Source organism: Alligator sinensis, unplaced genomic scaffold (genome assembly GCF_000455745.1).
Source record: "Alligator sinensis unplaced genomic scaffold, ASM45574v1 scaffold354_1, whole genome shotgun sequence".
In the NCBI taxonomy this organism is placed as follows: Eukaryota; Metazoa; Chordata; order Crocodylia; family Alligatoridae; genus Alligator; species Alligator sinensis.
This window is the reverse complement of record NW_005842200.1, coordinates 1,875,096-1,898,976: the sequence shown is the minus strand read 5'-3', so window position 1 is coordinate 1,898,976 and position 23,881 is coordinate 1,875,096. Positions and strand designations below refer to the sequence as shown.

Below are 23,881 nucleotides of genomic sequence, written 5' to 3'. Positions count from 1 at the left end.
GACCCGTTTGAATTGTAAGTGTGGGTATTCATATACTTTTGATCATAGTAATGTTTCACAGACCCCTTATGAATAGTCTGCAGACCCCCAGGGGTCTATGGACAACAGGTTGAAAAACCTGTTTCATAGTTTCATAGTTTTAGGGTCGGAAAGGACCTAATAGATCTTCTAGCCCGACCCCCCGCCAGGGCAGGAGAAAAACAAAAGAACCCTAAAAAACAAAAATGGGACTCATTTGAGTCCAGCCAGGTAGGTATCCAGCCTATTCTTAAAGATCCCCAGGGTAGGGGCCAGCACCACCTCCCTTGGAAGTTGGTTCCAGCTCCTAGCCGCCCTAACTGTGAAGTAGTTTTTTCGGATGTCCAATCTGTACCTCCTCTCCATCAACTTGTGCCCATTACTCCTTGTTATGCCAGCGGGGGCTAGGGGAAACAGCGTCTCCCCCAAACCCTTCTGGTTCCCCCTAGTGAGTTTATAGACGGTCACCAGGTCCCCCCTCAGCCTTCTCTTGTTAATCTGCTCTGCAGGTTCCGTTAGCCTTCCTGGTATCAGATGGCAGCAGTGCATAGGGCAGCCCATGGTCAGCCTGTAACCCAATATCAAGACTGTGATGGAGGAATGTTCACGACAAGGTCCTGTTAGCCCTGCCAACCATGACCTCGCATTGTCGGCCCATGTTCATCTTGGAGTCAATAATGACACCAAGATCCCTTTCCGCCTCCGTGCTCTCAAGTAGGGAGTTCCCCATCGTATAAGTGTGCTGCTGGTTCCTACTACCCAAGTGCAGCACCCTGCACTTGTCCGTATTGAAACACATCCTGTTCCTGTTTGCCCACCCCTGTAACCTATCCAGATCCTTCTGCAATCTCTCTCTCCCTGCTAGTGTGCTCACCTCCCCCCAAATTTTGGTGTCATCAGCAAATTTAAACAGGTTGCTTTCCACCCCAACATCAACTGTTCTAGCTGAACTGTCTGATATTGGGTGAACAAGTAATAGTGACAACACTGCCCTCATGGCAACTTGCATAACTAAGCAGTGAAACTTTCTTGTGGTGTATTTCATAGAGTCATAGAAAATTAGGGTTGGAAGGGACATTAGGACATCATCTAGTTCAACCTCCTGCTCAAAGCAGGACCATCCCCAATTATATCATCCTAGCTAGGGCTTTGCCAAGCTGGGCCTTAAAAGCCTTCAAGGATGGAGATTCCACCACCTTTCTAACCTGTTCCAACACCACACTCCTGGTGAGACCTAATATCCAACCTAAACTTCACTTGCTGCAACTTGAGATCATTGCTTCTTGTCTTCTCACCTGCCACACTAAGAACAGTCTAGCTCCATGCTCTTCTGAACCACCCTTCAGGTAGCTGAAAGCTGCTATCTCGGCCCCTCTCAGTCTCTTCTTTTCTATACCGCATAAGTCTAGTTTCCTTGGCCTCTCCGCATACATCACATGCCCCTACCCCATAACCACTTTCATTGCTCTCCACTGGACTCGCTCCAACTTGTCCACATCCTGTCTGTAGTGGGGGACCCAAAAACTGACCACAGTACTCCAGATGTGACCTCACCAGTGCAGAATAGAGAGGAATAATTACTTCCCTTGACTTGTTGGCAACACTCCTACTAATGCAGCCCAGCATGCTATTGGCCACCTTGGCAGTAAGGGTACACTAAGCACACTTCATCTTATTGTCCACTGTAACCCCCTGGTCCTGTTCTGCAGAACTGCTGCTTAGCCAGTTAGTCCCAAGCTTTTCGCAGTGCATGGGATTCTATTGTTCCAAGTGCAGGACTTTGCACTTTGTCCTTGTTGAACCTCCATGTGATTTCTTTTGGCCCAATCCTCCAATTTGTCTAGGTCACACTGAATCCTAGCCCTACCCTCCAGTGTATCTACTACACCCCCACCTGGGTTGGTGTCATCTGCAGACTTGCTTAGTGTGTACTCTACGCCATCTTCCAGATAGTTAATGAAGACATTGAACACAACTGGTCCTGGGGCCAGTTTAACTTGGTGCATTTCAACTTTTATAAGCATGCACCTCTGCCTGTCTTGGACAACTAGACCAAGAGGCACTCCTTTTGAATGCCTTGTATAGGAGTGATGAAGTGCATTAAGGAACTATGTCTGGTGTTCAAATAGACCTTTTTTATGGATAACTCCTTTGGAATATGTTTTAGGATCTCCTAAAATCTAACTTGAACTTAATTTTTTTACTTTATTTCTTAAAACCTTTTTTGCTATGCTGAGTCTAACTTACGAAAGCAAAGAGATTTAAAATCTGAAAGGTTATGATATTAACTTTCCTCATATATGTCAGAAGGGGGAGGGGAGGACAAAGACCAAGCTGGGTAGAGTTCCAATACATTACATAGATCAAAAACACCCTATTTAAAACTCTCCAACCTATAGAGAAAGTAAAAATGGCAAACTTTTTTACCCTGTCTTTGCTACCTCCAAATTCTGAGTAGAGAATTTGGCATGAGGATGCTAAGCAGAGTGAAGGACAAATTCTGGTCCTCTGCTACTATCTAAATTCTGAATTGGGACTCCAGTGAACAGGCCCCTCTGAACTTCATAACTCTTGAGAGAATTGTTTTTGTCTCGGTCTAACTACCAGTGCTTTCACCAAACGCACACGTGCCTCCCCAGCTTAGTTGGAAAGTCAGTCAGTTTTTCTTTCTCTTCTGTAGGGTGGTGAGCGTGCTCGACGATCAGCACTGCTTAATAGTGATGAGCCATTGATATACTACTATGATGATGTGAGAACAGTTTGTGATATCTTCCAAAGAGGCATGCAGGTGTCAAGTAAGTTCTCCCTTGGGGCCTTATTACATATTTTAATTTTAGGCAGCTCCTGGAACTCCTTGACCCCTGAACTGCCCACATATTATCACTAGAATCTAGCTTTAAGCACACTTTAGGCAGCTTAAGCCTGCCCTGGAGTTTCATGATTATATCTCTGATCCTTGTTACCCATCTTGCATTCCATTAATGTATAGCCACTCCCAACAGATGAGCTACCTAATTTGCAGTGATGCAGTACCCTTTTTCCCCCACCCTGCTGTTCTTTGTGGACCAGCTTTCTACTCCCTGAACTCTATTGCCCAGGGGACAGTTCTGGCATGGCCAACTCCTCCACCTCTTCCTGCTCTTGGTGTGACCTTCCCACCCCCAGGGCTGCAACCCTATGCAAACAGCCTAAGAGCACATGCCAGTTAGCCAAGTGGCATGGCAGAGAGCCCCAAAAATGGGGGGGGGGGGTGCCCATGAACTAGGCCTTCCTTCCCAGGGCAGAGGCGGTAGCTTCTCCAAAAGCATCTTTCCACACTGCTCCTACTTCCCAGCCATCCTAGGAAGCATGACCAGCACCCCCTACACCCCAATCCCAAATTACTAAAACATGAGACCTCCTTTAATTTACTTCCTCTCTTTTATTTCTCTTTAAATTATTTTTCTTTATGACTCTTACCCTTCACTAGCTGGCTGTCTTCACTTCACCACCCTACCTGTACCTCCACTTCCTTTCTACCTCTTACTTCATTACCCCCATCTCATTAATTCTGTCTTCCAGCTTCTTGTTCCTGTCTCCTTCTCACCCCTACCTAGAGCAGAGATAGAAGCCTGTCCTGGCTCACCAGCCCTTGCAGCTGTAGATCCTAGTCGGGCCCCCACTTGCCAATGGCAAGGCAGAGGTTTGCAGGTCAGGGACAGTCAGAGAAGGTTTTTAGCCTTAAGTTGTGGCTGCTCCAAACTTAAGCTAGCCTAACACTGATCAACATTTGAGCAGATCCAAACTGCAATGTGTAACAGGGCCCTTAGTGTCAAAAGTTTGACTATTGGGGTCTCTTGACAAGGCTTAACAGATAATACAAGGTAGCATTGTTCTGAGATACCCAAGCTAGCTTGGGTATCGTAGCATAATACTGCCTTTGTACTAGAGTTTAGGCCTGTGCGAAGCAGCAAGTATTCACTTCGGATTTGGATTCAGACAATTTGGAGGGACAGTGATTCAATTTGGAGATTTGAATTGCTGTCCCAGTTCAATTCAGCTGAATTGGATTTGGCCATAAATTAAACAGGTAGCAATCCTCACCACACTGGACACTGCCGCCAGCTGGTAAATCTGTGGTAGGCAGAGGTGGGGTGGGAGGGATTGGGGCTGGGCCTGGGACAAGCTGCCCAGCCGGGGTGGGGATGTGGGATGCAGGCATGGTAGCGCTGGGAGCGGGGGCTGTGCCATACTGCTGCTTGCCTCCTTCTGCCTGGAGTGAGCAGCAGCAGGGCACAGCCCCCACTGCGCCTGCATCCCATGTCCCATTGCTGTGCCCCAGCTGGGCAGCTTGTCTCTGTCCCTGTCCCTCCCTCCACCCACCACAACAGACTTGCCATCTGGAGGCAGCTGTGTCCAGCGTGGTGAGGGCTGCTGCCTGTCTAGTCTATGGCCAAATCTTTTCCAAATTGATTCGGATTAAGCTTTTTAATTGGTCTCCCAATTCTGTTCAGATTTAATGCAGGCTCAGCTTCCTGGACGTTTATGCACATCTGCATGAAATAATACTGGGGCTTCAGGTCCAACTGGAATAGGACCTGGAATATTTTTTTGAATTACACTACCGAAGCTTCGCACAGCCCTGCTAGAGTCCCTACAACATTTAAGCTAGTGTGTTCATGACTAGCTTGGGATATCTCAGTATAGCACTTGCAGATGCTTAACCCCTTTAAGACAAAGAGCTAGCATAAGAGGGTAGAGAGTACATTAGGACCTTTGAAGACAAATCTGGCCATGGTCCATGTAGGACAGGACTGTGTGAGAGTGAAGTCCAGACTGGAGAGCACCTTGGTCCTTAGTCTACACCAGGGGTGGGCAGTTATTTGGCCTGGAGGGCCACTTCAGGAGTTGTGGTGAGCTGTTGCAGATCTGGCAGTGGTAGTGACAGGCAGAGGCAACCATAAGGAGCCACTGCCACGGGCTGCCAGGAAGTTGAGCCCAGCTGTCATACTGCCCTTGCCCTACCACATGCCTCAGGGTGGTGGGACTAGTTGCACACTTCCTAGCCAAACCTGGTGTAACTATGTGCTTCTATCCATTTAGATAATGGCCCCTGTCTTGGTGTTAGGAAACCAAATCAACCATATGAGTGGATCTCTTATAAAGAGGTAAGGAACTATTCTAGTTCAAAGATTTGCTATTACTGTTGTTATGACTACAAGTTGTATGTATTTGTAAAGCTCTGCCACTGTCTGAAGTAACATCAGTTATGCTTCTGTTAAAGAGATATCACTTGTTATATTTCTTTAACAGAAGTGTAACTAAACTTGATATGGCTGAGAGCTGCGTGGCACAGAGCTATTGAGATGTATACGCTCCAGAGTTGATCTGCACATACAACCCCTGCTTAGTTTCTTATATTTCTTTCATTAGGAGCTACGTTTTGTACTACCCGAGTTGCCTGTGGCTCAAACCATAGTTTGGTTACCCTGGCACCCTAGTCTAGCAAGACTCCAGTGTCTGGTCCAAGAGTGCAGTCTCTATAGAGGAAATGGTGATAGGAGAACAGCACTTACGAGAGGTGTGCATTTTAGAAGTAAATCTAAACAAAATGCCCAGAAGATGTTCTAGTATTTCAAATGGCTTGGCAACCCTTTGGTTCCTATTGTTGCAAACAGTTAATCTTTAAGATGCTGTCTGTGTGTTCAACATTGGAGCTCTGCCCATCAAAATAGGTGGGCCTTAAGTTGCTGCTTGCACAGTCTCTACAAACAAGTATCCAGGTTCACACAAGGTTCAGATGCAAACTGTATTTGTTATGCTTCAGAAAGCACAAATGAACTGATTTAGGTGTGCTTGTGACCACTACTGTAAAACCAACTACATCTATAAAATTATAGACTTGTCCTAACAGAGTCTCAGCAGCAACTGTTGGACTTCTCGTCAATGAAGGTATTGACTGACTTTATAGATTCATAGATTTATGGATGTTAGGGTGGGAAGGGACCTCAATAGATCATCAAGTCCGACCCCCTGCATAGGCAGGAAAGAGGGCTGGGGCTAGATGACCCCAGCTAGATGCATATCCAACCTCCTCTTGAAGACCCCCAGGGAAGGGGAGAGCACCCTTGGGAGTCTGTTCCAGACCTTGGCCACTCTAACTGTGAAGAAGTTCTTCCTAAAGTCCAGTTTAAACTTGCTGTAACTCTGATCTAATGTATACTGCTAGGCTCTCTAGATGATATGGTAACATTCTGAAATTGGAAGAATTTTCATGTCATTAAGAAAAAGCTTCTGTTGTGAGAGCCCAGTAAAAATTTCTCAGCAACTTGAGAGTAGGGAATGACTTGGCCATTATGTACAAGAAACGTTCTGAGCTTACATTAGAAGAGCATTATTGTAGATGTAATGGGCAATGTCTAGAAGCACCTCTTGTACCCCTACTCTGTTTTACTGCTTTCTTTGCAAGCAAGCCACTTTCTTGCAAACACTGCAGAGAAACTTGTACAGTTTCATAACTGTATGAGGAATAGATGATATGCAGTCTGGGTCAGATCAATCGGAAATTGGAGATTTTAATCCATTCATGTATAGCAACCCTTGGATTTAATGCAGGCCCAACTGCCTGGATGTTTTATGCACATCTGCATGAAATAGTACTGGGCCTTCAGATCCAGCTGGAACAGGACTTGGAATATTTTTTTGAATGACATTAGACTTCACCTGAAGTGACCAAAAGTGGAGAGTGCAACATCTTAATCCAGACCTAGAGAACATTCAAAATGTAGATTAGTTAGTAAAACTGTGAGACATAAGCATCTGTCTCTGATGCATATAGCGCACTTACAAACTTGCTGTTAGTAACTTGGCTGACTGTCTTGTCTTTCAGGTTTCAGAGAGAGCAGAATGTGTGGGTTCAGCTCTACTTTACAGAGGCTACAAACCAGCTCCAGATCAGTATATAGGAATCTTTGCACAAAACAGACCAGAGGTAACAGGCTCAAATGAGTGACAAAGCCAACTCCAAAAAAAGTCCCATAAGTATACTACCAAACACTGGTTCAACCACCTAAATAGAAGCACGTGTATAGTAGAAGAAGGGTGCTATGATGTAGGCCAACAAAATACAAGTAATATTTGTAGTGGAAACCCATATTTAATGTTCCCTTTCTGAAAATGTTGGGGTCAGATGGCCTGTAAATGGAGATGCATATTACAGGGTAAGGTTACAACAGGGTAATAGTCAACTCAAGACTTAACTCCAGGACATAAATGTCCCCAAGTGAAAAACTGACCTGCTTGCTCTGCTCAGTTGCATTCAACCTCCACTTGTCCTTATTTAAAGCGATAACTTAGTGGCTTAATGTCTAAGGTACTTAGTAATCCTTGCTTAACAAGCACAAATATAACACTTTGGATGGCTTAGTTTCATAAAGTATTATCTCAAAACTGAGCATGGATCTCTGGAGAAATAGTTTAGTCCTCCCAGATATCACAATGTTTGCCCAGAGTATCAATTCATGCTGCTCTCGCATGCAAAAAATGTTAGCAAAATATGGACTCTTCAGTGTTTTGAGCTCTAATGAGCTGAAAACAAGTTGAAGGCTCTTTCAAAGAATATATACTTGGAGCTGTTTAATTTGTGGCGGGGGAGAAGACTGTCTATCTCCTCTCCCCTCCCCACCCCCAACAAAAAACCTTACTTTATGCAGCATCTGCATGTGACATAACTGTTAATAAGATTTTTCAAGAAATCAGGACACCCACATAAGCATCATATTTGTTTTTGTTTTTAAAACATGAGTGCAAGTGTTGGCAAAAGGCAGGTAACTTTTCAAATGTCTTGGACCAACAGGTCCAAGAATTGCCCAAGTCTTTGGGCCAGAACATGGAAAAATAGCAAACATTACAGATCAATAAATGAGATTTGGAAGCTAGATAAATGACATAATTAAACAGGGTCACCTGAATAAGCAGTGAAAAGGAAAAATGATGAGACCCAGATTCTATTTAAGGGAGCCATCAGTTGACCACCTGGTATCCATTTTAAAACACCACATTGCTTCATGAAAGCTAGCATTTTGTATCATAAGCCTTTAAAATGTTAGTTAAAGTGTTCTTTAGACCAGTTAAGTTTGAATTGAAGTTGAACCAGAATATGTTGGAATACCAGAGCTTGCTTGGGCTCCATAAGCCATGTTGCTATACTAGCATGGTACTTGGTATAAGAGGCCACTGTTCTAGTAAGCAGGGCATTTTTAGCTCTGATAAGAGTGCCATGCTGATGAAACTATACTGCTGTACCTTGTTTCTGGTAGCTCAGATACTGCATCTTCATGTAGAAATAACATTTTAAATACTAGCCTTCAGTCTAATAACAAGGCCAGCTTGTTTGAAGTAGAATTAAATTAACAAGCTGGTACAAAACATGTCCTTAAATCATGTATTCATTACTTAAACAAACAACACCCACCCACCCCCCCAAAACCAGAAAAACCCTCATGATTTGGATTTCATAGTAGAGATGAAAATATGTATAACAAAACTGGTTAAGCAGCTTATACAAAAACTCTAGATTCAGGTTGATGCCTGGGTGTCGATATTAAAACTTCCTCCTCATATTTCAAGTGTATAGTGGGTAGTCTTTTTTTCTCCACCCCCCCCCCCCCCCCCACACACACACACAACTACCAGAACTTAGATATGAAGTTTGACTCCTAAACATTCACTTATGTTGTACAGAGAGAATCCCAGGGCTACAACACTATACTTCCATGTCCTAAAAAAGGTATGGAGGAAGGAAGGAAAAGTGAAAAGATTCCTAATAAATGGGTTTCATTGATCACTTCAGCTCTTTTTAGACTGTCAGCCTTATTTTGTCACTTTGGCACTAAAGGAGCCAGAAGTTGATCTGTTAGTGAGAAGTTGTGTGGGAGACTGATCAGTGGCTGGGATGACCTGATTGACTTCTCCAATGTGATACTTTAAGTTAGTGGACTTTGAGGTTTTTAGATCCAAGAATCGGAATTAAGCAGGCATTGCATAAATCTTATAAAAAGCCTTTTTAAGAAAGGAGTACGAAACAGTGTTGCAACTAACACATAACAGGGACTCCTTCAGGAAATTCCCTGAGCTAGTGCCTGGCTTAATCAGTAAATATGGCAATTTTTTCCTAGTTCAGGAAACTTCCAACTCTTTCTAGATGAGCTTAACAAACATACCAGAAAGTTCTGTAGTTTTGCACCTCAGTAACACAGACTACTTCATTAAATCTAAAGAATAAACATGTGAATACTGAAACTTGGTCAGGCAATGGACTGGCTAACTTCCTATGAAGACACTTACATTTTCCTGTATTAAGTCTAAGATTCCTTTCCCCCACCCCTCCTCCTCTCCCTGTGCAGTCCCTAAAGAATCATAGATGCAAGGGGAGGATGGCTTAAAGATGCATGTAGCTTTCTCGGCTAACTGGAATTGGCTAACATTACAGATCTTAAAGGATCAAATTGATGGTGATGGAGCATCGGAATCTTTTTCTCGCTAGTAAAGCCTATCTAAACTTCTGTTGCTGAGGGGGGAAGGGCTTTATCTTTAATTAGATGCTAGTTCAGATACATTCTTCGATTTATAAACTACTGGCTTGGCTGCAACTTGATTTAGAAAGACCATCTGTAGTGTGTCCCTTTAGTAAGCAGGTGCAAAAGAGGGGTTATTTTAATTCATTTGCCTGAACCTTCTTTATCTTATTTATTTTGAGAATCTAGTGCTAGCATTCATGAGTCTTAAAACTCTGCTGTTTGGGACAAGTGACCACATTCTGACCCATGGATTTGTTTTTACTTTTCTTTTTTTCTCTCTATGTAGTGGGTTATCATTGAACAGGGATGCTATGCATACTCCATGGTGGTAGTGCCTCTTTATGATACATTGGGAGCTGATGCAATTTGTTACATTGTGAACAAAGGTATGATATTTCCTGTTGATCAAAATACGAGCACAAGATGACAGACTTTATCTGGTAAAGAGGATTGTAGCCTTATATAAAACAACACTAAGGTGTCTACATAAGAACATAAATGTCGTCATACTTAGGTCAGAGGTCCATCTAGGGCAGTATCCTGTCTTTGACGGAGCCAAGACGGGCTGTTTTAGAGGGAAACTTGAACTGGATACATCTAGTGATCTATACCGTATTCAATACCTTCTTTGGTATCCACCATGTGTTTAGAGATGCCAGAGGAAATGCCTCCAACCATTTTGTTCAATAGCTATTAATCAATTTGTCATCCATAAATTTGTCTAGTCCCTTTTTTATGCTGTCTGCCTCTACCACCTCCTGTGGCAATGAACTCCGAAGTTAACTGCTCCTTGGGTTTTTTCTAGTGGGTGCCCCCTAGTTCTAATATTCTGGGACTTGGTGAAGAACAGCTCCCTGTTCACTTGGTTCATACCCTTCATGATTTTTATGGACCCCTCATCTCCCATCAGCCTTATCCTTTTCAAACTAAAGTCATAGCCTTTTTAATCCTTCCTCGCATGACAATGTTCCAGGCCCCTGGTTACTTCTGTTGTCCTTCTCTGTACATTTTCTACCTTTTCAAATGTATTTATTTATTTATTTTAAACCTAGTATAATATATCCAGACTTATCCTACTAATAGTGTGCTATTCTCCTCTTGAATTCAGCTGACATAGCACTGGTTTTCTGTGACAAATCTGACAAGGCCAAACTTTTGCTAAGTAATGTGGAAAAAGGGGAAACGCCAGTCCTCAACACTATTGTAATGATGGAGTCCTTTGACAATGATCTTGTAGACCGTGGAAAGAAGTGTGGGGTGGAGATTTTCAGCATGAGAGAAATAGAGGTAAGTTATGTACTTTCCCTGCCTTACCATTTCAATCCAGAATCTCCTCTCTAACTACACTTCTTAAAGATGAGCACCTTGTAGAGATTGCGATTTGGGGTCCAATGGAGTAATGATCTTCTTGTTGAATTGGTTTCGAAATACTGAACTTTTTCAAAAAATGAAGGCTAAAGGGTAACTTCTAGGTACACAAAAGAGAACCTTAGCAAATAAACAACTTCCTAGTGGCATTTTGCAATGCTTAAAATGAATAAAAAAAAAAATATTTGCTTAGACAAAAGGTACAAAAACTTAAACTAGTTCAAAGGTAATGCCAGTCTCAGTTGTACCCCCAAGATGTGTGTATTAAATAAGATACAGGGTCAGCAGAATTATTACAGTTCATCTTCTATGACATAACTGCCTTATTTTTGTTGCAATCTTGTGGTAAAAATGGGTTCCTTCTTTAGGGATAGAGACCTAACATCACTAGCCCAAACATTAACACCTTCCAGCTGGTAGTTGCATAAACTGTACTAAAACAACACAATGGTGCACACTAGAACACTCTATTTTCAGAAATAGAAGCCTTAATGACGCTGCTAATACCACATGGAACAAGAGACTATTGTCTTACAGGCCTTCTGAGACCAGGGAAGTAGCATTTTTTCATAACATCTCTGCTTTGAGCTCTGAAGATTTGCACTTTGTTTCTGTTCACTTTCCTTGGATTCAGAATGAAATTGTCCCACAACAGCAGGGGGAAAAGGGGGTTGCTTTTTTTAAAAAGGTATTATGATGATGATGATGATGCCCCCCCCCCCCCCAAAAAAAAAAAAAAAAGCAGCTCAATACTGTACAATGGAACTTTTTGCCTTAGTGACCTGGGAACATACTGAGACCGGTCTTTTAGTATATTTTGTTCAGCCTACAAATAACTTTGGACAGCTAATATCACTTTGATTTAAAGTGTGCTGGTATGCTAAGTGTATTTGATTGGTCTCCTTCATTTTTTTTTTTTTAAATCAGGAAGAGGTAAAACGGTTCTCAGATTTTGGGGCTGTTATAAGCCAATCATATAATTTTGAAGTATGGCAGTGAAGTGACTCTAGTGGTGATTTGTTTATAGAGCACACAAAGCTTTATAAATGTTTGAGCCAGGCAGTAGAGGCAAATGACTCATGTATAAAGTTCTGCTTAAACACTGCGCATACACTACTGCATCTTGCAGTGCAGCCTGTAGTAAACTAAGCCTCCAGTTCCTGGATGACAAATAGTGAATAATTTACCATTTTATTTCAACTCAAACTTAGATGATTTTGAGGCAGTATCTCCTAACTTTCTGGGCAAATACCTAGCCCGAGTAAGTACTCAATACTTCCTCTGTATCCTGAGAGCACAGGTAAGTAGGACTGGAAGGGACCTCCAGAAGGCTAGTCCAACCATCTGTCTGAGGCAGGATCATCCTTATCCAAACTGTCTTGTACAAACCTATTGGCAGATCTACATTCATCACCCTGACACGAAGATGAGACATAACCCCCTAACCTGCTGCAGTGGGCCAACATCTTGCTGCTGCAAAAGTTGTTGAAAATATGCTTGAGAAATCTAAGGAAGAGAGCCATGCCTCCCCTTCCCCTTAAAGGTAAAAGCCCCCAGTCTGTACTAAGCTGACCATGGGGTAAAATTCCTTCCTAACAGCAAATATGTCCATCAGCCTGACCCTGAGTAGAGGGACAATACTCTTTAGCGAGGAATCTGTGGGTTTAAGTCCTAGCAGGAGCATTGGCATACCTCAGTCAAACTCCTAGCCTTGGCTGCAGCCAGAACCCAGTGCTTCTGAGGAAGCTTTGGTGAGGGATAGGGGAGAACCAAGAAAAACAACAAATCCTGACACGTGGCAGGGCAGGGGTGGAATTCTGTTGAAGAAATGTGGGCCACATTTCTCTGATGTGCAGTGTACTAGAAGATGGTTCAGGTCTGGCCCATGTGTGCCTAGTCAATGGGCCAGACCTTCCCATTTTAATGGGAAAGGTCAAGCTCTAAATACTTTTTTTTTTTTTTTTTCTCCTGAAGACTGAAATATTTTTTGTCCCCTGTCTATGAAAGTATTGAGGTTTTTAAATCTCAGTACATGTGTTCAGTAACACCCCTCTTTAGGTCTTCCTAAGTATAAGCTGAAATACTGTATGTCCACTAGAAACGCAACTGCCTTCAGATGAAATCAGCCAAATTCTTAATGAGGTGTGGTTGCCAATCCATAAGAAAACTGTAGACTAAAATATATCATAGCACATAGCCAAGAGAGTGTAGTACCAGTACAGCTAAGGACATCTTAAAGAAACAGTTTCTTCACTAGATCCCTTCTAAGATTATTTCGTACTCTCTCAGGTTGGGCCACTAATAAAAGGTTAAGGCTGGTAAGCAAACATGCTGTACTTCATTCTTGCATTTTTCTAAAGCGGATTAAAGAAACTGAAATGTAGTCAGCCCTCACATCTAAGGCCTCAAATAGTACTTAAATCCTAGATTGTATACAAGCTTGCATTATATGTAAGCGCTCATAAACTTGTTGTTCTTACTTGGAATGTGTGAACTTTCTTAAGCTCATTGGTGCTGAAATTCAGTTCTTGAATCTGCTTTCCTTTTGAGCTATTACATCCTCTACTGGTGAGAGGAAGAACTTCAGGATCAAATTTATCTAGCTCTGAGCCTTTCCAGCCTGAGTTTGCTTCAAATCTGGAAGAGGCCCATAATCAATATGGGTTGCTCCTATAGTTTAGTGAAGTGAAAAGAGATTTTTTTTTTTTTTTATTTCTTTCTTGCAGTGTATAAGAGGAATTGGTAGCTAGTGAGTGTCTGCCTTGTATCAGATTGCTACTTTGTAAAGCAGTGAAAAGAAATTCCGGAAGTAGGAAACTCCATCCTGTCACAGTGACGGGGCTGAATTAAATGAGTTCTAGAGCACAATTAGCCTTTGTAATCAATAGCATGTGTGCTGCTTCTCTTTTTTTTTTTTTTATGTTGGATATTGGCATTACTTGAGACATCAAGGCCTCTCTCCAGTTGTTGATTTCTAGTGTAATAATATAAAGGTTGGAAGTATGTTCTCTGTGAGTCTGTTAGTGCAGATTTAAAACATGTCCTTGTCATGGAAACAAAGTGCAGGAGAATGTAAAGAGCTATCATTTAGGCTGTAGAAAAGGAACCTTTTGGATTAAATGTTGTCAACAGATGCTTACTGAAATATCATATCTTCAGTAAGTTGACCATGGCATCTTTTGTCTTTAGCTTGGTCTGCTAGTTTAGCTGGTACTTCTAGTTCTGTTGCAATAATCAGGGACTTTTTGGTCATTCTATTTTCTACTTCTAAAATGGAAACACAGACTAATCTTAGTCCATAAGTTTTAGATTTCACTTTAGTTTTTTGTCTGTCAAATTATCCAAGGACAAAAGAGCTTGCATAGTCAGTGTTGTTGGTTTGACTGATCTGTGCACCTAGTTTCTGTTAAATTAAATTGGGTTCTATTTATCAGTGAATAGTATCAACTTGAAATGACATTCTTAAAATATATTTGCTCTTAACATCTGGGTCAGTTGAACACAAAACCAAAACATTTGAACCCCCTTCTCTCATTTTTAGGACCTGGGAAGAACTCACAGACAAAAACCTGTGGTAAGTATTGAACTAGTTCAACAGAAAACTGATCTGCATTGCTTAACTCCAGTTGGTTTTAGATCAAACTGTATAGCACAAACTTACCACCTTCATTGTTCAAAAGACTCATTTTTATATAGAAAAATCTTTATACTTATCATAACCATACTAACTACTTTCTTTTAGCCTCCAAAGCCAGAAGATCTAGCAATCATCTGTTTCACCAGTGGAACTACAGGTACACTTAATTGAATTTTGCAGACTCTTATACTGAATAGGCAAAACTTTTATTTGGGAGCAACATTTCTACATGACTCCTGCTGCAGTGTTACTAGCCTACTCTTACAGCTGAAAATGGCAAACGGGTATTGGAGCTCTTTTACTGGATTGGCTAGCGGGGAAACAAATTTCCTGGAGAGCAAAATGAATCTTCAGAACAGACATCAAGGGCAACTTTAACCTACCATAAAATAAGGACTGTCATAAAGTAAAACTAGACAGCTAAATTTTAAAGCCTTTATGCCTAATTTTTTTTTTTTTTAGTTGTAGCTATCTCGTACTTTGGAGTCTACACACAACTTGATTCCATTCTTTAGCACATAACTAGTTACAAGATAACTGAGAAGATGCTGGCCAGATATGCCTCAAAAAGCTCAATGATGATGACTCTTGTCATCAGTATTGAATGGATCCCTTTCCTAAAAGCCTAGAATTTTTTTGGTTGGAGATGAATCTGACTAAAAAGGTTAACAGTCTCCTTGAGTTTGTAGCATTCTAACACCAAAATTTACTGTAGAAACATCATTTTTAATGAATCTTGAAAACAGATTAGCATTTCTCTCCTTTCATTGAATATTACTTAAAATGTCATGTAACTGAATTTGGAGGCTGTGCTTCTAACTAAAGTCCCTTTTGAGCTGTATGTGAGGGTAAATGGTAAAGTTGTTGTCTTTTCAACTTGATGTTTTCTAAGCACTTCTGTTGCATGTCAATGTCTTCCTTTCAGGAAACCCAAAAGGAGCTATGATCACTCATCAAAATATAGTGAGCAATGCGTCTGCTTTTCTGAAATCTACCGAGGTAAACTTCAGTGCTAAAGTAATTGCCCCCTCCTCCCCAATTTCTTCTTCTTTTGGGTTAGTGGAAGCATTTTTAGGTGTCTAGTATTACAAATGTTTCTCGCTCATTACTTCAGGCTCAAAGTCTCTATAAGATGTTACAAAACTGTCATCTTGTGCAGGTGAGATTTTGATAAGCTTGTTTTTTTTGAAGTCCTGGGAGACAACCTCCTAAATGTTCCTTCTTGCTGCTTCTGTTTATCTCACCAATGGTGGTGGTAGGCTGATCCAGACTTAAACAAAGCAATAACAAAAAAGCTTGACCTGGTGACTGATGGAGAGGTCAGTAAATAGAGTTGTGGAAGGGATTTCTAGGAGATTTTGAGATCCTTAACTATAAGGTTAGGGAATAGGAAGATAATGGTAGTGCAACAGCATTAGAGTTAATTCAGAGGAGACCAAGATTAGCAGAAGCAGGAGTAGTGAAACGCATATAATCTGAATTGGGTACAAGGCAAAGCCTTGATATGAAACATTTGACTAGAACTCTTGGAAGAGAAGATGCAGGAACTGGAGATGCAGCTGGAGAAGGAATTAAGTTGGTTTGAGGACTGGATTGAGGAAATCTGATAATTTCAATAGTATAGAGTATCATGCTCTCTAGGGACAAGAAAGAAAGACGGGAGAGGAGGTTATGGTAGATTATTGCTGAAATAACTGAGCTACCAATGAGATGGTCATAGAATCACATGAACTATTTTGGGGTGTATTGGGCATGATTTCAGTAGACATATAAATATGGTGGCATTGCAAACCTATTGAGAGAATCTTCTTCAGAAAGAGATGAATTTGAACTGGCACCACAGCTGCAAAAAGCTGCTAGGATGATAGGCTTTCCATACCCCCTTCCCTTGTTTGGAGGAGTTTAAAAGCTTTGATTAGAAATTCTCTCCTTTCATTGAATCTTATTTAAAACACTATGCGATTATGATTTAGAGGTTGTGCTTCTATTGAAGTCCCTTTCAGGCTTATGTGAGGATAAATAGTAAAGTTGGATAATGGAAGCTGAAAGGGAGCATGATTTGCTGTCTAGAAATGTGTATGGGAGTGAAAAGGGTAGGAAACACCAGAGGGGAAAAAACTACTTAAGCTGAGGTATCTTGGCACAAGAACAAATGGTATAAAACAACAGTTTTCTTATTCATGGCTAGAATTCCAAAGTTTCTAACTCAGTGACTGTTCTTGAACAGTTTTCTAGAAGGCAGCTTTAGGATGGAGTCTGTTCAAAACGTGGGTGGGGTTAGTTATGACACTGCTACTTGCAATAGCAGTGGACTAGACTGACCTAGAAGTTCAGTTAGTCTCATGTTGGATGTTACCACATGGGTAAAAAAGTAAACTGTTAATGGACATTGAGATCCCACAGTCTGCAAGTAAAAACTGGGTGTCCTGGAAAAGAACAAACCATTTCGGACTATAAACTTCTGAACTGTTGTGGTACTGTATCTATGGTAAGTTAGGCTAAATAGAAGACTGGGTTTTTGGTTTGTTACTCTTTAGAGCACATGACCATAATTTGGTTATTGAAAACAAGTATAACTTTTTGTGGCTTGTACAGTTCCTTTTGATGCTCGACTACTATTTAATTTTATGAAAATGATAAGGAAACAAATAATTCTGAATGGCTGCTGTGCATGCTTCTCAATACTAATAATCTAAAAAACTTTAAAAAAATAAGCACTTAAATATCCCAGAACTATTTGGGGTTTCTTGATGCAAAGTATGTAAAAGCCAAAGACTTTGGCAAATAAACTGTATTTGACTTGTTATCTCTTATTGAGAAGTATGTCAGTATGTACTTGTACTAATTGTAAACATGAAGTTTTAATTTTCACATTAATTTGATCTCTCTTTTTCCTATCCTCTTGGCACTTTCAATTGCAGAATGCATTTGTTCCTTGTCCAGATGACATTTTGATCTCATTCTTGCCTCTGGCCCATATGTTTGAGAGAGTTGTGGAGGTAGGCATCTATGTACTAGTACATAACTATTCAGAAACTTATTTCTTTACAGAGTGCGTTTAGTCTCAACGAAAGTGAAACACACATTTCCTATTTGCCTCTTGCACATATGTTTGAAAGAATGGTGCAGGTAAGCCTTTCTAGAAAGAAACAAAAATGTATCTAGTTAACAGAGTATTGGGCATTAATTTCCACATGAAGTACAACTTTAGCCTCCAAGTTATTGAGAAACTTGCGTAACAAAATTGGAGTCTTTTCTAGAATAATAGTTTAACTATCTGGAATTCCTTACTAGCAACTGTGTTGTCAGTAGAAGTCTTTGCTGTTGGTTTATTTCAGGGGCAGGCAAAATATGGCCCATGGGTTGGATCCAGCCTGCTAGACCATCCTATCTGGCCCACAGGGCTGCCCCCCCACCTCCCCCCCCAAAAATCTTAAAATAATAATATTTATCTGCCCATGACTGCCTGTCAAAGATGCCAGGAGCTGGCGGCAGCAGGACCTGATGTCAGCACAAGCAGCAAGCCCCCCTCCCCCCAGTTAGAAGCCACTGCATTAGCCACGGCTCCTGGCCTGGGACTGTTCCCTGCCTCCCTCTGCCCAAGGGGGAAACTTGGGTAAGAACAGGCGGAAGTGGGGGAAGATCGCTGGCGCAGCAGGAGCCAGCTGGGCCCAGCCGGCACCACATGGTTCCCAGCTGGCAACCATGTGGTGCCAGCTGGGCCAGGCTGGCTCCTGCTGTACCACATGGTCTTGGTCCTGCAGCCAGAACCGTGTGGTGCTGGAGCTGTGGGTGGGGAGTGATTGGTTGGGGAAATGGTGATGGTGGGAAGGAAAGTGGCAAGGGAAAGGCAGTGGGGGAGTGGCAGTGGGTAGGAGTGTGGGGCCCCAGGGGTCAGGTCTAGCAGCAGCAGGAGCCAGCTGAGAACCACAGGGCCAGGCTAGCTCCTGTGGTGTTTTGCGGTTCTGGTGTTGCAGCTGGGAACCGTGCACTGCCAGGAGGTGCCCGGCTGGGCCATTCAGCTCTGTGCTGCGGTGCTTGGCTGCCGGCTGCAATGCTGGGACCACAGAGTGCAGCAGAAGCCTGCCCGGTCCCGCAGTTCCCAGCTGGCTCCTGCTGCTGCCTCTACTGTGGCGTGCCTGTAGCTCCCACACTGACACCAGGCAAGCCGTGCACTGGAGCTGGCTGCCTTCCCTGCCCCCTGCTGTGCAGGTCTGCGGACTCCAGTGGGAGTGGAGGGAGATCCACCCCCTGCTTCCCCCGTGTGAGGGCAGGAGCTGCAGGCGTGCACCATAGAACCCCTGCGATAGAGGCAGCTGGGCAGGCTGCATTCCTCATGCCCGCACACAGCTCTGGCTGGAGCTGTGCCCTGCCCAGCGTTGGTGTCTGCACCAGGCACAAGCTTCCTGCCAGCCATGGGGGCTGCCCACCGTGTGTGTGGGATTTGGGGGGCGGATGTCCACAAATTCCTTGCACCCATGCTCTGGCCCTACAACCCCTACCTACTTGCCTACCTACTCTATGCCCCCAACACCCTCTGCTCCCTCCACACAATATAAGAGTAAGACTTTATTTTGAGTTATGGACTGCCTTCTAGAAAGAGTACACAAATCCATTACAAATATTTTGTAATAAAATTAAAATGTTATAGTAAGTGTTTTGACTCTTGTACACTTAAAATTCCTGGTTCCAAGATGGCAACCACTCTTCCCTGCCTTTTTTTTCTCCTCCCCCCACCAGGAGTACTTCTGGGGACAAGGGGAGGGACTTCTGGTGGCAAAGGTTAGGGGACAGGACTTTCAGTCCAAATATGGCTATCAGAGGGGCAAGGCAACTGTCAAGGGGCAGGGCTACCCATGTGGCCCTCAACAGCTTGCCAAAACTCGTTAAGTGGCCCTCCATCTGAAATAATTGCCTGCCCTGCTGTACCTTTTTTCACTGTTGTATTACTATTCACAATAAAGCTGGTTTAAAACAACCTCCATTTTCTAGAATCATTGGAAGGATGGGAAGAGCTTGCTTGTCCATTTATGAGTACAAGTACTTCATCCTTCCAAAAAATGGTGGCTTGAATTGGTGGCTTTTTCCTTTTAACTGAACTAGCTTTCAAACCCATGCCAGAACCAAAAAGCTTAAAGCTTCTCTGTATTTGACAAGTATAAACTAAGTGCTTTCCCTCATTGGTGAGATCTAGTATAGTAACTCATAAGAAATTAACAAAACCTGAACAACTTGGATCATTCAGCAATGGAGAAAAATGCATGGGAAGGTACACTTCCAGTCAGACTATTTTTTTTTTTTTTTTATACTACTCGCTCATGCATATAGTTAAGATATCCTGTTACCTTTTTATTCTTTTTAAAAGGTAACAATATCTGGATCTTATTTGGGTCTAGAATTCTTGCACCTGCCACACTAGTGATACATTGATCACTGCCAGAGCTGGCATAGGCTTAGTGGCTGGGAAAAGTGAGTTAGCTAAGGTTTTTCCCATGCCAGAATGTCAGTAGTCTTTCCTACCATATTTCATTCTACTGTATCTAGGTCTCTGATTTATCCCTACAGTTGCCACATCTCATGCTGTTTCACTTTTTTTTTTTTCTGTCCTATCACAAACATGGGGTGTTTTTACACCTGCTACAGGAAGGCAAGGTGAGATGCAAGCTCTAATTAAAGTGCCTGCAGCATCTCGTGTATCAGTGTCCCCATGCTTCAGAATGGTGGCTGGGGTGCTCGTTGAACAAGTTTGTAGTTAAAGCACCCCCACTTCCATTTTTTGAAGCATGGCAATACTGATGCACGAGATGTGGAGGCTGGCTGGAGTGTGCTAATTGCCTAATTGGCATGTTCCAGCAGAGTTGATTAATTGATTCTGCTGTGACATGCAATAATACAGCATGTCAGAGTAGCCTCCCTGCATATGTACAGGTATCCTAAATGCTTGAGCTTTGACAGTTCTCCTAGAAGTCTCCTCACAGCCCTAACTCTTAGAGGGGGCAGAGTCTACCTTATTCCAAATGTGTTCAAACAGAGCAAAAGTACTGAATCGCTTGTCTAATCTGTGTCCATGTAATTTTTTTTTAACAATCTTAACAGTGTGTGATTCTGTGCCACGGAGGTCGAATAGGATTCTTCCAGGGGGACATCAGACTACTTATGGATGACTTAAAAACACTGCAGCCAACAGTTTTTCCTGTGGTACCAAGACTTCTGAACAGGATGTTTGATAAAGTAAGGTTTTTCTAGCAGGAGGGAAGGGTGTGGTATGTGTTTTAGCAGCATTATCTAAAACCTGACTAAACCAGGGGTCTCTACAACCTGTGGCTCATGGAACCATCTTATCTGGCCTGCTGAGCAACTAGGGCTTCAATGACTGGCTGGGGAATTCAGCAACCTGCCTCGGACCTGAGCTGGATTGTTTTGTGTGGCAGGCAGAAACATTTGTCAGCTATTGGACTAAACTAAACACTGACTTGGAGACAGCTGTATTGATACTGTGTTGTAAGCTTGTTAGCTGCCAAATTGGAACGGTCTGATCAAAGATTTAAGAGCACAGATTTAAAATAAATACTTTTTAGAAAAGCATTAAGAAAATGCCTTGCATTAGAGCTTGTAGGGAGGCACCAGGTGTTACTGAACATGAGATGGGATTAGGAGTAAAACTTGGGTTGTGACTTGCCGTATGGTATTTAAATTATTTATTCTCAGACCTTGTGTATATTGCAGCACCTCACTAGGTGCCTATCTCTTAGAATGGAATTTAATCAAATCTGGGTTGGGGAGCTGAAGTGCCCAAGAGGGGCTGCTGCTAATCCATTCCACCTCAGTAGGAGGATAGCGAAGATGGCAGTTAGGAAGCTCTGAAATCCTGCATTTCTGCTGGACTTAGACACCAAATTCAGGGCTGCGGGTAGGTGGCCATGAGAGAGTTTTGAGGAGACTTCTTCCAGGACTTTAAAGGTGTGATTTCAGTGTCTTGGTATGGACAAGTGACTTACTGGCTTTAGTACACGGGTAGAGGTGGTAGTACCCCACGCTTGTGCTCTTAAGGTAAGACTGTCTAGCAAATAGAAAACACATAGGTTCAGTGCTTTCTTTAGTCTAAAAGTGATCAGTTCCTGCCTCTTGGGGAAGGCTGTGGTGGGAGTACCCTACCCTTCCAGTTAAAGCTATGCTACTAAGCTGCTCAGAATGCAAGGTTCATGGCTCTTGAAAGAGCAAGCACGTCTAAATCTAACTTGGTGAGAAGGGGTACTCCAAGGATGGAGAGGGATGATGTGTAGTTGAGTGTCTAGTCATGCTCCTGGGGTTTAGGTTGTAGCCGTGTTGGTCTAAGGACATAGGCAGACAACTGACTCCCCAGCCCCTAGCTTCTTTACTTTTCATTCCATCCAGGAAGAGCGCACACCAACTGCTGAAACTTCCTTAGCCTGACGAAAGACTTTTTGAACCCGAAAGCTTGCTTAATAACTATTCTCCAGCTATTTGGGTTGGTCTAATAAAAGATATCAAATTCACCCAAGGAACCTTGTCTGCCTAATCATGCTCCTTGCTTTGTTCTTTTGGCCCCATGAATCTTTCATTCTTCTGCACAGTGGCACAGCTTCAAGTGGAAGCTCTTTACCATAGCCTCTACTCTAAAAAGGAGACTTAATTTCTAGAGAAACATTCTAATCGCTACTCTGTGAAATCTGGGCGCTGTCTCTGAAGCAGCGTGTGGTTTGTGTTGCAAAAGGAATTGTCTGTGGCTGCCATACTGCTTGCTGAATTCAGTGCCACTGGCAAGTTGGCATATATAGAGCAGGCTTATCAGGTAAAGTGTCCTTTCAGTCAAGTTCCAAGGGGCCCAGTTTGTGCATCCCCAGTAAGCTTGGGCATGAAAGGAATGGAATTGATCAAAACAGCTAAGGTAGTGGCAGTTCTGGACACATTGAGTAGTAGAAGTTAAGGTGCCTTTATGGAACCCTTTTGGATTTGGAGTGCCTAAGCTAAGCATAAGTGTTGTTGTGTCTCTGGGCCTGAATCTCCTGCTTTGTCCCAGGTACAAAACTTGTGTATGAAGGTTTGAGACTTGTAGCTTAAAACATACCCCAAAGAAGCCTGGTTTTCTAGGCTCACTAGGCATTCTATTCTTTCCATTTTTTATGGTAAGTCTACAAAACTTCTAATGTGAGATTTAACTTTTTGTTTTTCATGCTAGATTTTTGGGCAAGCCAATACATCATTGAAACGGTGGATACTAGACTTTGCTTCCAAAAGGAAAGAAGCAGAACTTCGAAGTGGTGTAGTTAGAAATAACAGCCTGTGGGATAAGTTGATCTTCCGCAAAATACAGGTATATTTATTTCTGTTAGTGTATTGGAGATCTGTAAAACTGCAGTTCTGAGCTAGAATTGCAACAGACATAGAAACTAGTTTTCAATTTGAAGTAGAATAGTCTGGTTACAAATATGCCCATGGTATAGCATAGGATAGCAGAGTAACTTTTGCCATGTAAGTGGTCTTGTACTATAAGGCCTTATTGTCAAATGTGAAGCTTATAAAAGACCCGATCTGTTAAGGGCCCTAAAATCATTTAATGGCCCTACATCTCAAAAGCCCCTTCTAATTTAAGCTGTTATAATCAGTCCATAACTTATTCTGAGTGACTTATCCTTTAGCTAGACTGTAAGAATCCAGATGCATTTGCCTGTCTTTCTTCTTGTTCAGTGAAAAGGTGTGTGACGTCAAAATTGACTTGCTTTTGCTGAAGGCATGCCCAAATTGGAGTGTTACAAGAGGACAAAGCATGTCAAGATGACCTCCCCAAGAATTGGATTCTAGATGTGGAAAATGTATAAATGTTTGATTTTTAGACCTACATGGAAAAGTTATAATTATTGTTGGGGGTCATCCTAAATTTGCCTCTTTGCCCCAACCATTGCAGCAGGAAAATAGTGGCAGGAAAGCAAATGATGGGGAAATTGGAGCGGACAGTCTTAGGGTGGTGGGAAGGCAAGCTCTGTGGCCACCTCCCACTTCAGCTGCTGTCTCCAGCTGATCTGGAGGGGAGGCCCAGAGCTGCTCCTGCCCCATAGTTCAGGGAGTAGCTGTACTGGGAGCCTGGCTCACCTGGGGACACTATATCAGCAGCATGCAGACTTCCTCTTCCTGCCTGGCTTTCTACCCCTGTACCCCCTGCTAACATGGAGCAGGCTGGAAGGAGGAACTATTACAGCTGCTTCTTGCATTGGGGGTCAAAAGCAGCACAACTGCTCCCCCCAACTCCCACCTGGAATAGTCTGACAATCCCCTTCCACTC

The 23,881-nt window shown here is 42.6% G+C and overlaps 1 protein-coding gene across 6 annotated transcripts in view; it reads left to right on the top strand.

The window, feature by feature from the left end:
- Nucleotides 1-23,881, top strand: part of ACSL1 (acyl-CoA synthetase long chain family member 1) — a 64,943-nt gene that overhangs the window by 19,696 nt on the left and 21,366 nt on the right. For 5 of the 6 annotated variants that reach the window (XM_006026615.3, XM_025207570.1, XM_025207569.1 and 2 more), the window contains 11 exons: nt 2,699-2,813; nt 5,101-5,165; nt 6,887-6,988; nt 9,862-9,961; nt 10,684-10,862; nt 14,485-14,517; nt 14,686-14,737; nt 15,506-15,579; nt 17,502-17,579; nt 20,677-20,811; nt 22,781-22,915. In XM_006026615.3, the coding sequence (XP_006026677.1) occupies nt 2,699-2,813; nt 5,101-5,165; nt 6,887-6,988; nt 9,862-9,961; nt 10,684-10,862; nt 14,485-14,517; nt 14,686-14,737; nt 15,506-15,579; nt 17,502-17,579; nt 20,677-20,811; nt 22,781-22,915 (1,068 nt within the window). Of the gene's footprint in view, nt 1-2,698; nt 2,814-5,100; nt 5,166-6,886; nt 6,989-9,861; nt 9,962-10,683; nt 10,863-14,484; nt 14,518-14,685; nt 14,738-15,505; nt 15,580-17,501; nt 17,580-17,631; nt 17,710-20,676; nt 20,812-22,780; nt 22,916-23,881 lie in introns of all 6 variants that reach the window. The other variant, XM_014521285.2, reaches the window with a different exon arrangement.